The sequence below is a fragment of the Anguilla anguilla genome, chromosome 3 (assembly GCF_013347855.1).
Source record: "Anguilla anguilla isolate fAngAng1 chromosome 3, fAngAng1.pri, whole genome shotgun sequence".
Lineage (NCBI taxonomy): Eukaryota > Metazoa > Chordata > Actinopteri > Anguilliformes > Anguillidae > Anguilla > Anguilla anguilla.
Window position 1 is genome coordinate 40,106,445 of NC_049203.1, and position 15,310 is coordinate 40,121,754.

The 15,310-nt window shown below is 42.2% G+C and overlaps 1 protein-coding gene across 2 annotated transcripts; it reads left to right on the forward strand.

The window, feature by feature from the left end:
• Positions 1-958: 958 nt before the first annotated feature.
• Positions 959-14,995, forward strand: si:ch211-227n13.3. 2 transcript variants are annotated; one of them, XM_035410436.1, is made up of 5 exons: positions 959-1,329; positions 12,182-12,888; positions 13,187-13,262; positions 13,936-14,049; positions 14,300-14,995. In XM_035410436.1, exons 1-5 carry the CDS (start codon positions 989-991, stop codon positions 14,862-14,864), a joined length of 1,803 nt encoding a protein of 600 aa, XP_035266327.1. In that variant the 5' UTR covers positions 959-988; the 3' UTR covers positions 14,865-14,995. The 2 variants fall into 2 exon arrangements, with proteins under 2 accessions (XP_035266327.1, XP_035266328.1); XM_035410437.1 differs by lacking the exon at positions 959-1,329 and adding an exon at positions 5,057-5,256.
• The last annotated feature ends 315 nt before the right edge of the window (positions 14,996-15,310 follow it).

Below are 15,310 nucleotides of genomic sequence, written 5' to 3' on the forward strand. Positions count from 1 at the left end.
TACTGTGAATATGGCAACATACCTTCCAAAAGAAACCAATAAATGAAATTACTGACACTCCCATTGCATGCTCAGCCCATGTATTTTTAATGCTCTTTCCCACCTTTCCTCCCCAATTTGGACTGCCCAATTATATATCAGGGATCCTCTGCTATCGACTCAGGAGTGCACACTCAAGCATGTTCTTCTCTGAAGCATGTGATGCCAAGCATCACTTCTTATCGCACCACAGCTCTCAAGTCATGCTAGCAAAGATGAGTCAGAGGCTGAAACTTCATGTGCAAATTTGTAGCCAGACTTGCAGGTACCTGCTCAACCAGTGGAGGTTGCTGCAAAGTGATGATACACAGATCTTTGCCAACCGAACCTTCCCTAATCCTAGGCAACGCTGCCACCAATATGTCACCTGACAGGTCAATCAGCTACAACTGTCACTGGTGTGCTTGAGATTTGATCCCAGACCTTGGTGGCACGTGTTAAAACTAGAACTGTGCTTTAACCAGATGAGTAGGGCTGGGGCTAAAAATATTTAATTTGTTACCAATAACCTAAGCAGTTCCACCAAGGCTCAAGCTTTGTCGCCAAAATAGCCCCCGGTTCTTCTGGAAGGTGCAGGACCAAAAAATTATGACCAACAGAAAAAGAATTGAGTCTTCACATGACAATATTGACTTCTTAATTTTATTTCCATGTGCATGGAGCAATTTTTTGATCAGGGTCCACATGAAAATCCCTGTGGATTGACTATTGTTCTTTGCCCATACAAATAAAATCTGTTCTATGGAATTACAACAGGAGTGTGCAAATTTTATTTCTCACTGCATTCTTTTGTATCACTATTCTTTTCTGTATTGGAAACAGCAGAGTGGTTTTTTTTCTCACCTGTGGCAGTGGTTTCCGCACGGCGCAGTTAATGCCTCCCACCAGCACCATGTTAGGCATTAGGGGTCGTGGGAACTCAAAGGTGAAGTCAAACCTCATCAACCACATGGAGGCGTGGCTGAATATCTCAGCCACTGTCACTTCTCTCTGGAGGACCTGCGAGGCAATGCTGTCGAAAGGCTGGTACAAGATCCTGCATAACAGGGGCTCCAGGAAGCTGACCAACACATTGAGCACCCGCTGGCAGAAGGACATGTGGTCTGTGTTCAGGGTAAAAAATCGGGGGGCAAAGGAGGGAGGGCTGGGGCAGGCCGTGGCTGCAAAATCCAGGCCACACGGAATCCCGCGCAGCAAAAAAACAAAAGGGACAGAGAGGTGCTCTGCCAGGATTGCCCCAGTAGGCACCACGGGGTCCGTCAGCACAGCATCAAACTGCTGGTCCCGAAGGTATGAAATCACTTCTTTATTGTACAACAAGCTCTCGCTGGTGGTCGTCAGAAAGTTTACGAGGTTTCCTATACCCCTCAGTTTGCGAGACACTTTCTCTAGGAAAGGCTCTGATCTGTTCATATGACTTGCTTGCTGGGCCTGTAGGCGATCGATCAAGTCCTGGCCATAGGGCACGGGGTAGGTCCTGGTGGTACAGTGCTTGGTAGGTCCCAGACGCATGCTCACCTGCGGGATCACAACCACAACCGTGTGTCCCCTCTGTCCCATCTTTTGTGCCACTGCCTGGGTCGTGACCCAGTGGCTCCCATCCATAGGCACCACCAGTAACTTCCCAGTATGCACCACTGTGGATGATCCAAGGAGGAGAACCAGCAACATAGACAGTGATGCCATTTCTCTGTTCTCATATATCATAACCATGGCGATAACCCAGAAGCCAACTCAGTTCACACGGCAATCTTCTGTGTCAATTGTATACAAATTCCTCTGAGGATTGGTATTCCCGGCTCCCGGCGCGTTCAAGTTAAGTTGGTCCCCAGTGCAGAAATAAGGAAGCAGTATACGCAGAAGGGCACAACACTTCCTGCAGTTAGGGTACAAAGTTCATTTCAGCTTTAACGAGTGCTTCATCCCCCTCTGATTGCAGCATGCCCGAGTGTCAGTGCCCGTGGAATAAGTGGAGCAAGGTTATCTGCTTGTTCTGTTATAATGTGGTTTGACTCTGAGTAAACATTAATTTCTATTTTCTTGCCCAGACTTCACCTGGGACAATATTTGTGATTGGAACTGGGATATTCTGGGATCCCAGCAGTTCCTAACATTCTACACCTTGCTTCAAAAATAAAAAGAATAGAATACAAGATTAATTAATCTATAAAGAACTCGAGAGTGTTACAGTGATGACGTCTTTTTATATGCCAACCCGGAGGTTTCTTCTGCCATGGGTTCCCTCAACAGATTACCAAAAATTCTCAATTCACATTTTGTTCTGCAAGATTTCACCCATTAATATCTCAACGGTTGTCGTGGTAAGCGGCAGAGTGCAACCATTGGTGTAGTTTCAATGTAGCAACTTACTATTTTAAAGCATGTTTCAAAATTTCGAAACAGTTTCGAAATTCACAATTGAGATATTAATGGGGGTATTTTATCTTGTAGATCAAAACATGAAACTCTCTTAGGCTTATGTTAAAGGAAACCTCGCCTGGTAAGACTTGCAGGGCTTATAATGTTGTAAATGCCCTCAACTATGGAAATATGTTGTAAAAATCACAAAAGATTTCACTTATTTTAAAAACCTAAGCCTTTAATAGAAATTTTGACCTATGGAGATGTGCAATGCACTTTGGGTAAAAGATGTAAAATGGTTGCACAGAAGGTTGACTCAGTTGTTTTGTCCAGCAGTTACAGATATTAATAGTGAAATAGTGAATATAGTGAATAGTGAAAAATCAATACAATGCCACAGAATTTGTGTGTGATGTGATACATGGGATATCTGTGAATAGGATGGATTAAATAGCTAAACATCTTAGTGTATCAGCTCATATTATAATTTGGGATTATGCATTCATAGGAGGTATCACCAGGTTAAGCTCATGTCTACGGTGCGGATCAATAATAACGGTACGTCATTTAAATTAATGGGGATAATGTATACATTTCAGTTCCACCAAAAATGATAGTTTGATCCACATGGTCAAGTGACTTTGAATGGCTGCTGCTAGAAAGCGGAGCTCTTTACAACAGACAACTTTTCTGTCTCTGTTGGCAAAGGCGAGCAGTTGCTGCACAAACACCATCTCTTATGCCCTACTCTTGTCTCCTCTGGCCTCCAATCTTCATTGTTTTGATTTATTTGATGAGGGCTGTCCTCGGTGCTTTCCTGCTGAGTAATGTCCCGCTCTGGATCCAATCGAAAAGGCTGAACAGAAAACATTTTAAATGCTTCTCAATGGACAAGTCAGTAATGGACCGAGACCTAAGAGTATATAAAATATGTAGAGACAGTGACACCAATAGAACCTATGGGGACAACATCAGAACCAGAAAGTACAATTTTTGCATTCAACAGACATGCTCAGTTTAATCCTTGGTCACATGCCTGAATCACGTGTGCAACGAGGATAGCGCAGACATAGGGTAAAATAAATAATAAATAGATAATTCGTATATTTGTCTGTGTGGTAGGAAAAAATATTTTACCTCGGAAAAATAAGTGATTTTTCTTCCTAATGTAATACACAGTATCCTCACATTAGTACTCCTAATGTGAGTTAATATCAGTATTTGGGTGTAAGTATTTAACTTTTGCTGTCAAAAATGAATGGAGCCCAATGGGGAAATTGCTTTTTGAGAGAGAATCATAGATATCAGCAGGGGGCGACATTACATCCGGTGCTGAGATTGTGAACCGAAAGCTGAAATCTTGACCGAGACTCGTGCAACCATTGAAAGAACTACCCAGAATGAATTGCGACGGTAATATCATTGGTGATGTGCAAGTCGAGGGATTTATTTAGTTTTTAAAATAACTCAAATCTTTCGTGTGGTTTTTATGACATTTTTATATAATTGAAGGCATTTACATCATATTGAGGCCTCCAAGTCTTAACATGCGGGGTTCCCTGTAACCACAGAAATCGAATCTGCAGAAATCGAAATCCCTATGGGAAAAAAGCATTGGAAATCTGCCGAGGGAACCCATGACTCAAAACCTCCAATCCATTTACAGGTAAGAAACCATGCTTTGTTGCCTTTAGCAATGAGTTAAAACAATACATTTATTCAATTCAACACTCTCTAATTTTTGTTCCTTTTTGATTTTTAAAGGAATATGTTTTAAAAATGTAAAATGTCTATTAAAACCATTAAAGATACATCAACACTCTCTAAAGCAGGTCCTGTGGGAGACAAGGAACATCAAGGCCTACCAAAAAACATCAGTAGACCTGATCACTTTCAGGAGGAGGATACAGAACCTCCTCCAGGACGGCGTTTTAATGGACTACCAAAAAAACAAGGACCTGGCGAGAGAGAAATGTGGGGTGGACCACTGGAAAGAACTGATCATATAGTCCACTCTCCTAGGAGGAGCACCCGCACCTCAACCCCAAACCCGAGCACATGTATTGCTGTTTTTTTTTTAATGTAAAATTTTATGTAAAATTTTCTTAAAACAATTATCATCTTGGTGAGTGTTGGTATGGATATATGTATTTTTGATTTGTAAACTATGTTTTTCTTCTGAGTGTTTTTTATTTTGTAATCTTTGTGAATGAATTCCTGTTAAATGTGTTTTCTTTTCCTTTTGACCTTTTAAAAGGAGATGTGTTTTAAATGTTTAGAAGTGTTAAAAAAAACCCCAATAAAGGCACATCAACACTCTCTAAAACAGAAAGCAAATAAAACTGTTACAGCTTGTAGGCTACTGTGTTAAACGTTTTTTTATAGATATTTATCCCCCCTAGTGTTAAACTACAGTATTAAAAAGTGTACATCCATTTTTTCTGTTGTTTGTTAGTTGTTTTTTTTTATTTAATTTTTTTACTATGTATATCCTTTATGCTCGTTTCATATACATGTATGATGTTTTTTGTTAATAAAAAAGAAAGAAAAAAAAACCTCGAATCCGCTTCCGAGTTTTAGAACTACAAATTGTAACACTTCGCTTCAAGTAAGGCGTCGCACTTATGTAGTTCATTGGGACGTCGTCAGAGTTCGCGTGAACAACGTGGTTTTCGTTATGTCTCGCGGTATGTAGTTTGAAAAGGATGAGCGCGGTATGCTTTCGTTAGCTAACAACGCTAACGTGAGCAGTACGAACTAAAATTATAAATAACATTAACTTATATTGAGGCGAAACTTAAAAATGACACTAAATGGATGGAAGCGGACGGACTATGACGAGCGTTTTGAAATGCTGTAAGTGCCCAGCTCAATTAGCAGTTATACGCTGTATTTACCGTTAGGATAGATATGTATGAATACACGGAACGTTAGCTAGTACTTAGCATCTTGATAATTTCTGAAGTTTCACGTCACAAAAAAGCTAACTCACCAGGCAGAGCTCCGTAATGTTATTTGATATAAATACTTAAAGTTATCTAATTAAAAGCTAACTCTGTTAATGAAGTTCCTGAAATCGTTAGCTAAAATACCGCAGGGTAAATTAAAAAAACAAACAAACATTTGTTGTAACGTCAGAAGTGTGGGCTTTTACTTGGTCGATGGCAAACCAGCATAACAAACTGAATCTCGTTTATATTTCATTAGTACAATAGACGGTGTGAAAAGTTCTTTACCAGAATTTGGGAAAGTGGGTGTAACTTCACAGCGGATACCAAATGCCTATGTGGCACGTATAATTGACTTTGTACAGCCACGCAATAAACCCAAACAGCTTAGAGCATTTTCTGTTTCTGCCTTTCCTGTTGCCTAGCTGCTACTTCGGTTTCTTTTCCTTCATTTTGCTACCGAATATATCCTCTGAAATGTTCCAGTCACCCTATTCCAGATTCTCTCTGTTCGGCCATATCTGGGGTTCTGCAACCCTGGTATTGGAGAGACGTAGCGTTTGCTTGTTTTGGTCACCGTACTTCGCCTAAATGATCAATTGAAATAGTGGTTTGCCTGCTCGGATTTCTTTGCCTGCATTATTTAATATATATGTGTGGTTTTTCGGTTAAAACAAAAGCCCCCACTCCCCGTGGCTCTCCAGGACCAGGGTTGCATACCTAAGTTATTGGAACATAATTGAATCATAGTACAGCATTTTAGAACACATATGTGTTGTAATGCAATTTTTCTTAATCTCTAAAAGGGTTTTGTCTGCCTCGTTTGTCAGACAGTTAAGTTCTAAGACCATACAGTTTGGGTTTGGACTTTACAGTGTCGTTTCTCAGTCCACAGCTGAAATTTTCACACCATACTTCTCAGGGCTGTATCTGTCTGATGGAACATCAGTCTCAGTCCTTAAAGGAATTTTTAGATGTCAGGTAGTACTGTTCTGTACTTATCGCATGGCTTGAAGCAATGTCATGAACTGTTTTGCAAAAATCTATTTTGTGGACTGAGGAGCGATGTCATCTCAGCTGAGGTGTCCTAAAGTGGATTCCTTTATACAATTTCAACTGGTAGTTGTGGCTGTCCATCTTATCTTTGTAAACCAGCTAGCTTGGGAATTAAAACTAGCTACATTAGTCATTACTATAAAATGTTTTTTACTATGATGCATACTGATTTTTGAAGTTACTCTTAAAAACATTACGCTGGTTTTGTTTACTTCTGTTCTACAAACCTGGCGCCTTGATGCCATAGACCCGGATGGATCATGCCATAATATGGTGCAAAAAACAAACCTACAGTCGTTCATGATTTCATATGCAGGTTTTGTACCTCTTTATTAATACCTTACTAAATTAGGCCTACATTTTAATGGGAAACATTAAAGTGCAAAACGTTTTAAGAAATTATTTCTCAACCAAAAATATGTAAATAAAATGTACATTTGTGACAACATTGCTGAGGAACATAAACTGTTACATAATCTGTGTGTAAAAACATAATTCACTTATGCCTCAAAGTAGGGTTGGGGTATTGGACGAATACATTGGGAATCAGTGATGGGCTGAATCCATAGCCGGTGGATTTTTTTGCTGGTTTGACCTCAAATAACTGCAGGTTTGTAGTAGTATTGGGAAGTATGATTCTTAAAAAATGAATTGGTACATTTGAATTTGAGTCACTCAGCGAACAATTTGGTTGGCCAGTTGCCAGAAGTCCATTCATTTTCTTTGAAGTTGAGTGACAACCTCTTGTGACCTGAGCAACTGGACAACTGTGTGGCTTAAGTTTCCAGAGAAAAGTTGCCTGTGGTTTATCTTTCCGCATAGTGTTATAGCAAGCGCATAAAAACCTAGGAACAATCCCAGATTAACATTAAACACCATTATCCTCCTTTCAGCTGCTTGTGCGGATTGAGTAAATATTGGAGGGTGATCAGTCTGGCCGTCTTGCTTCCTTCTGCATTTACTAAAATTAAAGAAAATATGAATACATTGTTTTAAGGATAAGTTGGCTCTTAACACTAAAGTCAAATAAGCATGGTTAATGTTCATTCTAATTGTAGCCATACTGCCACACATTATGTGTAATTGTGTAGTTTTGCTACAAAAACCTCCAGTGTTAATACTGCTTAAACTTTACGAGCGTGTCTGTGGGTCTGCTGAGTAGCTCAATCAGTAAAAGAGCCGCTTGCAACGCATGAGTGAGCACCACAGCCTCGGATCAGTGCCAGGGCCGACTGCAGCCGGTTGCCCCAGGCGGGCGGCTCATAGTTGGCTTTGCATCACTCGGAGATATGAGAGGGATACAGTTGGTATGGATATAGCATTAACAAAAAAATATATATATATAGGCTATATAACAACTCCTGCTGTTTGTTTGCATGTCTTCAGGATTGGCCCTCAGCTTTGCCCTGTATCAAGCACATCTCTTTCCTAGATTGAGGCATCTGTAAAATGATAGAAAATGTAAAAAAAATAAAATAAATTGCAAAATGGATAAAAATAGTATTTTATCTTAGTATTATGTATTAAATATAAATCTTACATAGCGTAGTTAATCTGTCTGCAAAAAATGTACAAAATCGTTGAATCTGTCATTCAGTAAAATGGATGACAGTAAAATGGATGACAAAACAACTAGCCTAAATTTTGTGTTTCTGTTCATGAATGATACATTTCTAACAGGCAATAACTTGGCTGCTTATGTAAATTGTTGGCTTTCACCATAACTTTTAAGCATTTTCTTTTAATATGCGATCAAGTATTTTTTAAATAAATTAGGTCCATAACCACTTTCTGGACATTGTTCTGAACGGCAGGCCGTTCTTCACCACTTAATGCCAGAGTGCAAATGGGTGACATTATCAAAAAACTGGGAATTAATTACTGATATTGGGCCTCATTCACAAACATTTTCTTAAATTATTCTTAGTTTTATTCTTTAAAATGTTCCTACCAAAAACCAATATGGGATTCATGACACACGTGGAGACCTTTGTTTTTATGCATATCCCAGGTGTATGAGATGATGAATGCTAGGCTAACTGTTCGTAAATTTCATGCACAATCCTGTTCGTGTGATTATCATAAACAAACAGCCATGAACAAGTACATATAGGAAAAAAATTATGAATGGCGAAATGGAAAATGTTCTTACATACAGTTTACGATCAAATGTGATCGTACGCATGTTTTGTGAATGAGGCCCATTGATTCAGCTGGTAGTGGCCTTCAGGAGTCGTCTTTGTGATGTAATTGTCACTCAGCATTTAATATGACTAACCTTAATTACACATTCATTTGTCTCTATGGATAGCCTGTAATCCCATGCAGCCTTGCACTGTTCGTGCTCATCAGGACCTGAAAGGGCCCCTCTGATCATGGCTCATGCGGAGGGGTACCGGTTTATGGGGCACTGGGACTTTTTTCGGACAGGGGTGACTTGTACAAGCATAACAGGCTGCACCTTAACTGGAGGGGTACTACTGCATTGGTCCAGTGTATGTTTAGGGTTGCACAGGATTATTTAAACTGGGTACTTGTGGGGCAGGGAGGTTGGAGAGTGAAAATGGTATGGAGCTGCAGACCGCCAAGATCAAAATTGCTAAAGTTACCTATTATAGCGAGAATGCTAATAAAATATTTTTAAATCAAAATTTTAGTAAGGGTGGCTTGGGACAGTCTTTGTTTAAATACTATAAGTATAAAAAGTAAGTTTTTGCAACTTGAGGCTTTTATGAATAATAGGGGCTATGACATAGTTGGGATTACAAAGACATGGCTTGGGGAAGAGGATGGGGATGAATGTATTATAGAGGTGTACATATTAGGAAGGATAGATCCAGTAAGAGAGGTGGGGGGTGCAGCTGTGTATGTAAAAGAAGATTTTAATGTTCAGGAAATTCCAGGAATTGACCAACTCATGCCTAGCAAGGGTATTTGGATCAAGTTTACAGGGGAACATGAGGAGGGCCTTCTACCCCACTGTCCAGAAGGACACTTATCTTTAACTATGGCATGCACATCTTTTGATGACAGGCTGAAGACATCAGTCCTTTCCTGCTATTTTGTCCCTTGATCAGATGGCAAACCTGGCAGGGTTTCCAGCATCTGCTGGAGCTCACAGGGAGTGCTTAGTCACTGTGGTGCTTATAACCGGACCGTTTGGAGCTGTACGAGACTGGATTTCTTTGGGCACCACCCTAACCTAAGCTATTTGAGGATACAGACTGGAGATACTTCGAGTACATGGGGCACTAGGACCCATTTCCCTTTCTACCCTATAAGCTGGTGGGGGGTCATCTTTCTCTGGTAGTATTTGACCATACAGGAAGTTTGGCCTGTAAGTCATTTCCTCTTAACTGGTGATTGGCAGCCTCTAACTGCCAGTTGACATCTAGGCATTCCTTTAATCGCTGACTCCTGTCATGGTGGTGTCCTGCCTGCTCTGTTCCTCATGCATCATAGACCATAAATAAACTCAGCATAAAATCAACATACTTCTGTGCTAATTTTTCTTTGCTGTTTTGGGAAAGCTCTGGGGAATTGTCCTCTGTGGAACTCCTAAAATGTCACCCAGCCTTCAGCATGTTTTCTAGGAACGTGCTGTACTTTACGTCCCGTGATAATTGAAAATGGCATAAGTCTACATCCGAGTCTGCCAGACTCTTTATTCCCTCTGACCTCGTTTCTGACTGCGTTAGAGATTGATGAACTTGACTTGACCCTCTCCACGCTAACATTTTTTTCCAAGGTGCTCCTAAGCTGAAAATTACTGGAGCATGCTAATGCATCCCAATTAGTAGATGCGCTCCTAAATTATTTTTCCAGTTAGCACACATCAATTTTCGGAAGTAAATGCCCCTAAATGGAGCACTGTAGAGCCCTGAGGGGTGTTTTTATTTAATCTCTACCGCACTTTTCGTAGTCCACCTTAGCGCACTTGTAAATCTTATATATAGCTGCTGTATTTATCGTGTATAAAGGTTTGCCTCCTAAAACCCGACCCCCATGGCCCCATCATAGGAGATGGAAACTGAACAAAGGACCGGACTGGCAAGCAGTAATGTAGGGAACTTTGAAACCAAACCCATTGTTCATACAGCCCTATTCATTTTCATATAGGTAATTCTTTTTATAGGCCATATACTGTAGCAGATTTTAATTTTATCAGTTAACCATTATTATTGATGAATGGGTATTGACGATTGATTAAATGAACTGCATGAAATTTGCATCCCTAACACATTGTTCCTTTGAACACCTGTTAGCATATATCTGGACTCATTTCTGGCTAATGAGGCTCTGGTGAAATATATTTACGCAAGATTCTCTGTACTGCAACATGGGTTTGGAGAGATTTTTGTGGACTTTGGGTTGGTAGTTGTGTAATATGAAACTCATCAAAAACAAAACCTAAATCTAAAATGTTAATTTCCCTGCACATTACTGCTTTCCAGTCCTGTCTTTTGTTCAGTTTCCATCTCCTGTGATGGGGCCATGGGGGTTGGGTTTTAGGAGGCAAAACTTTATACACTTTAAACATACAGCAGCTATATGTAAGATTTACAAGTGGGCTAAGGCGGACTACTAAAAGGGCGGTAGATATGAAATCAAATGTTCACCAGTGTCCCGAGATAAAATAAAAACCCCTGCTGTAACAAATAAAAAGATCCTTGCCCTTTGTTCTCAAGTTTCTGTATTTACAAATGCAATGTAAGCATGAAATCTGAAGTAAAATAACAGGACCCAAAAAGGCTAGAGAATGAAGACCTATAATAATTTTTTTTTTTTTTAAAGGCAAGGGACCTAAATTCAGGGGTGGGGTTGCTACTCCTCTGTGCCTTGTTTATGTCCCATGCTTGACGCATGGTCGTATCTTGCTTGTGCTGCCGCCTCGTGTCAGACCTTTCAAACTGAGCGTCAAATCAACACCTTTTTCTCCTTCTTATTTGTCCTTTGCCTTTCTATGAAGGTGTTATTGCCCTCTGTGGGTTCCACGGATCCTACCCATCTTTCAGCATGTTTTCTAGGAACTCACTGTACTTTGACTTTACGTCCTGTCCCGATTTAAAATTGCGTCATTCCACGTCTGAGTCTGCCTGACACTTAGTTCCATCGGACTTGGTTTCTGACGTTTCCTGTGCGTTACAGATTGATGACCTTGACCAACCCTCTGCCATGTGTACTACTGCAGCCTATTTAACCCCTTCCTCTACCAAGGGAAAAATAGGCAATGTTTTTCCTGTTTTCACTAGTGTCAAACAAAGCTCTATATCTCAAAAGGTATAAAGGCTACAAACATGGATCACAGCTTTTATTAAAGCAGAGAACTGCACCATAAAAGCAAAGAGGCTTGTCTGAATGAAACCCTGAGTTTGAATATCTTTAGCCTAGGTGTATGTACACTTTTGGCCTCAACTGTACAAGTCTCCAATTCACTCACACACTTCACGCGGTATACGTGCAGTCTCAATGACTCACACCACACGAAGCTTTGACCCACATCACCTTGACATAGGCTGGGGTGCTCCCTGCACCTCCCCCTGTATTAGACCCTTAACGGGGTCCTGAGCTGGGTTCTCCCTACTGACCACCCCCCGGCCACAGACAGTGTCAGTTGGCCCAAGTGTAGTGGCCCCTGCGGCTGCCCTTTTAAGCCAGACACACAGCCTGGATCCAGTACTACGGCCGTCGGCTCCCATGCACTCCCCCAGGTAACAATAACCCCAGGAGTTATGCACTCCTTCATCTTGACCTTGTTGCCTCTGTATTTTCCATAGGTACAGTTCCATCATCAAACAGAACTCCAGCTGGTCGCAGACGGCCATGTCCCTCACCAGGTCGGTCCGTCGCTGTCAGGACCACGCCGGGCGGAGCTCGTCCCGGGGTTTCCCTGCCCCTGCGCCGGAGAGCAGGTGCGGCCAATCGCACGAGGCCAAAGCTAGCCATACCCAATCCGCCTCCCTCCAGAAGAGGACCTCCCAGCCCTGGACCTGGCCCGACCGCGACCCGGGCAGGTACGGCCGAGCCGGGGGAGGCCCGCGGGCGCAGGGGCGGAGGAGGGGAAGGGGGTGGAGGGAGACGCTGAGCGGCGGTTCGGAAAACAGCATCGTCATCAGCGACGAGGGGACGGACTGGGAGGCGTCGGAGGAGGCCGACGGCGGCAGGATGACGAGCAGCCCCATCGAGGTCGCCGACGCCGGCGTCAACGCGCTCTGGGTCTTGGACGATGACGACGACGGGTTCCAGGACAGAGAGCACGAGGCCCGGGATCGAGATGGCGTCATTTCTTTACCGGACGTTGAGCAGGAGGTTCTGGAATTTGGGGGAGCTGTAGAAGAGGAAGACCACGGCTCTCGCTGTTCATCTACAGCATCTGGCCCCACCCTTTCTGCTGACCTCGCCCTCCAGTCGCCCTGTCCAGCCTGTGCCAAGCTCTTCAGAAAAATGGGAAAACTCAAACACTGGGAGAAAAGCATTGAATACGGTAAGCGTGTTTCATTAAATGACATTTGCCAGTGTATTTGCCAGATATAATTTTACGTGTGCCTTGCTGAAGTCTGACATTAATGTTAACCCATTTAAGCCTGCTGGCAACTGAAGTTGCCGAAGTCTCTCCCACTCTTTCCATCCGTGAATATTTTTTTGGATGACTATGGATGCTTATGTTAGAAATCTCTGGGGAAAAAATCTGGGCATTAATGGGTCAAATTTGCCAAAGCAAAGAAGCCGTTTCACAACGAGCCCAGATCAAAGTGTTTATTTGTATGTACCAATCCTTTCAGATCCTACGTCATTGTCATGTGACCAATGGGTGTTGAAGAAAATTTGGAGGCCAAGAAACCTGCCAAACAGAAAAGGGTATTTGATGTTCAAATTATTACTTTATATATCCTTTTTTGTTTCTGTGTACTAATTACTGGACAAATGTCATCTGGCCTTATTCACCCTGGCAGCCATGAAAATGAGGCTCGTATTGCAAGCTTACTGCACTTTACTGCTTCTTTTGCACTTCTGGTTAGATGCTAACTGCATTTTGTTGGCTCAGTATGTGTACTCTGTGCAATGACAATGAAGTTGAATCTAATCTAATCTAAGCTACATTGTATTTGATTTGGCCCTGTGGAGATGGGTGGCTGACCTTTCAATTGTAGAGCTATGGCGCCACCTAGCGATTGTTATGCCTTACTGCTGTGTGTCGGTTTGCTTGCATCTTTATTTATGCTGTGCCAGTTGATTTATTTATGCTTAGTGGAAGTGACAAGGAATTGCATTCTTGTGTTTTATACATTTACGAAGTGGAAATGCCACATGAAACAATCAGGAAAAAATCGAAAATTAAATGTGGCAGTGTTTTTCATGTGCCGCCTTCATGTTCCCTTTAAGTTATTTTTGAGGCAAATCTTTGACATCATAGAACTGTAAGCATGTGGCATGTTCTATAGTAGATTGTTTATTGTATACAAGCTCTTGATTAGGCTGCAAATGCTGTGCCAACCCTTATTTTGCTTATATTTTAAAATTTTTATTATAGAGAGCTTTGGACGCATCTTGGCCGAATAAGGAAGAGAGCTTTGAGCAGCACAGAGGCTGGAGAAACAGAACAGCCAAAGACCTCGTGCTCAAGACCTCATGTGTTTCTGCACAGGTGAGCCAAGGGTGGGACTGTACAGGAACGTGCCCTAACTGAGTTGTGTGTATGTGCATGTTAGCCTGTGCGGTTGCATGTATATATGCACGTACTTGCTTGTCTACATGGGTGTATGCATTTGTGAATATGCTGTTATGTGTGTACACGTGTTTGTATGAGTGCTCATGTACCTGTGCTCTTTTTGTTTGTGTATACGTGTATGTGTGTGCGTGCTTGCGTGCATGTGTGTGTGCGTGTGTGTGTACAGAAACCTTTTGCTATGCAAGAGAAAGGAAGCCCTGGGTCACCTACGACCTTGCCACAGGAGAACAAAGGTTGATTCTCGTCGGGGGGTCGTCCAGGTCAGAGCGAAGGAGAGCAGGAGGCAGAAGAAGAGGAAGTTGTGCGAGATAGGGCCACAGGAGGAGGGGCCGCTGCACGCACAGGACACCAGCTTCAGCAGCGGGGAGGAGGTGGCCGCGCTGGACGTCAGCGACCGCAGCGACGGCAAAGGCAGGAACACCGCCTGCAGGAAACTGTTCAGTGGGCCGTCCGTCAGCCCCGATCCTCACAGGCAGCGCCAAGAGCCCCAGCCCCAGAAAACCACACAGCAGGACATGGAAACGGATGCACGCTGCACGTCGCTTCCCTCAGCAGCCAGGAGGAGGAGTAAGACATTTAAGGCTTCACCTGAGAGGGGCGCCCTGGGTCACTGTCCCTGGGTGCGGGACGGGGGCTTTAGGTCCATGCTGGCGGAGCTGGAAGGAAACCGAAACCTGGTGGTCCACGAGCTTGACCGCTTGTCAGTGAATAAACTGAGAAAATGTGTGTAATTACTCAATGTTCGCCATTTCCCTGTGTAAAATACAAAGTGGTTCACTGTTTAAATGTTAATCTTGCAGTTACTTTATTTACATTTAATTTTATCTGTGTGGCACATTAAAAATCGCACATTACAATTACATTTTGGCTTTAATTTATTTTGTGACATAGACTTCGAAATGTATTCTAACAGATGCACAAAATGGTTCTAATATGGGTTGGAGAGACCAAATTCTCAGCTATATGTTGTGGGTTCCTTGCCTTTACTGGTTATTAGCCTGGCCAGTTTAATTTCTAAGAAAGCATTGTTCATCCCCAAAGGGTTTAAATGAACTCTTAAAATAAAAGGGCTCTTCAAAACAGCTTCCAGATAGTCCAGTATTAACATACTTTGTGTGGGAGGTTAGTTTGTAATTAACATCATTATTCAGGCGAATTGTGCACATATTAAACGGCA

Excerpts from the sequence above, each read along its gene's own strand:
- si:ch211-227n13.3 (XM_035410436.1), top strand. The coding sequence starts at position 989 with ATGGAGGCGTGGCTGAATATCTCAGCCACTGTCACTTCTCTCTGGAGG. Across the intron at positions 1,330-12,181 it reads TCAAACTGCTGGTCCCGAAG|GTACAGTTCCATCATCAAAC; the intron begins GTATGAAATCAC and ends TATTTTCCATAG. Across the intron at positions 13,263-13,935 it reads AACCTGCCAAACAGAAAAGG|AGAGCTTTGGACGCATCTTG; the intron begins GTATTTGATGTT and ends TTTTTATTATAG.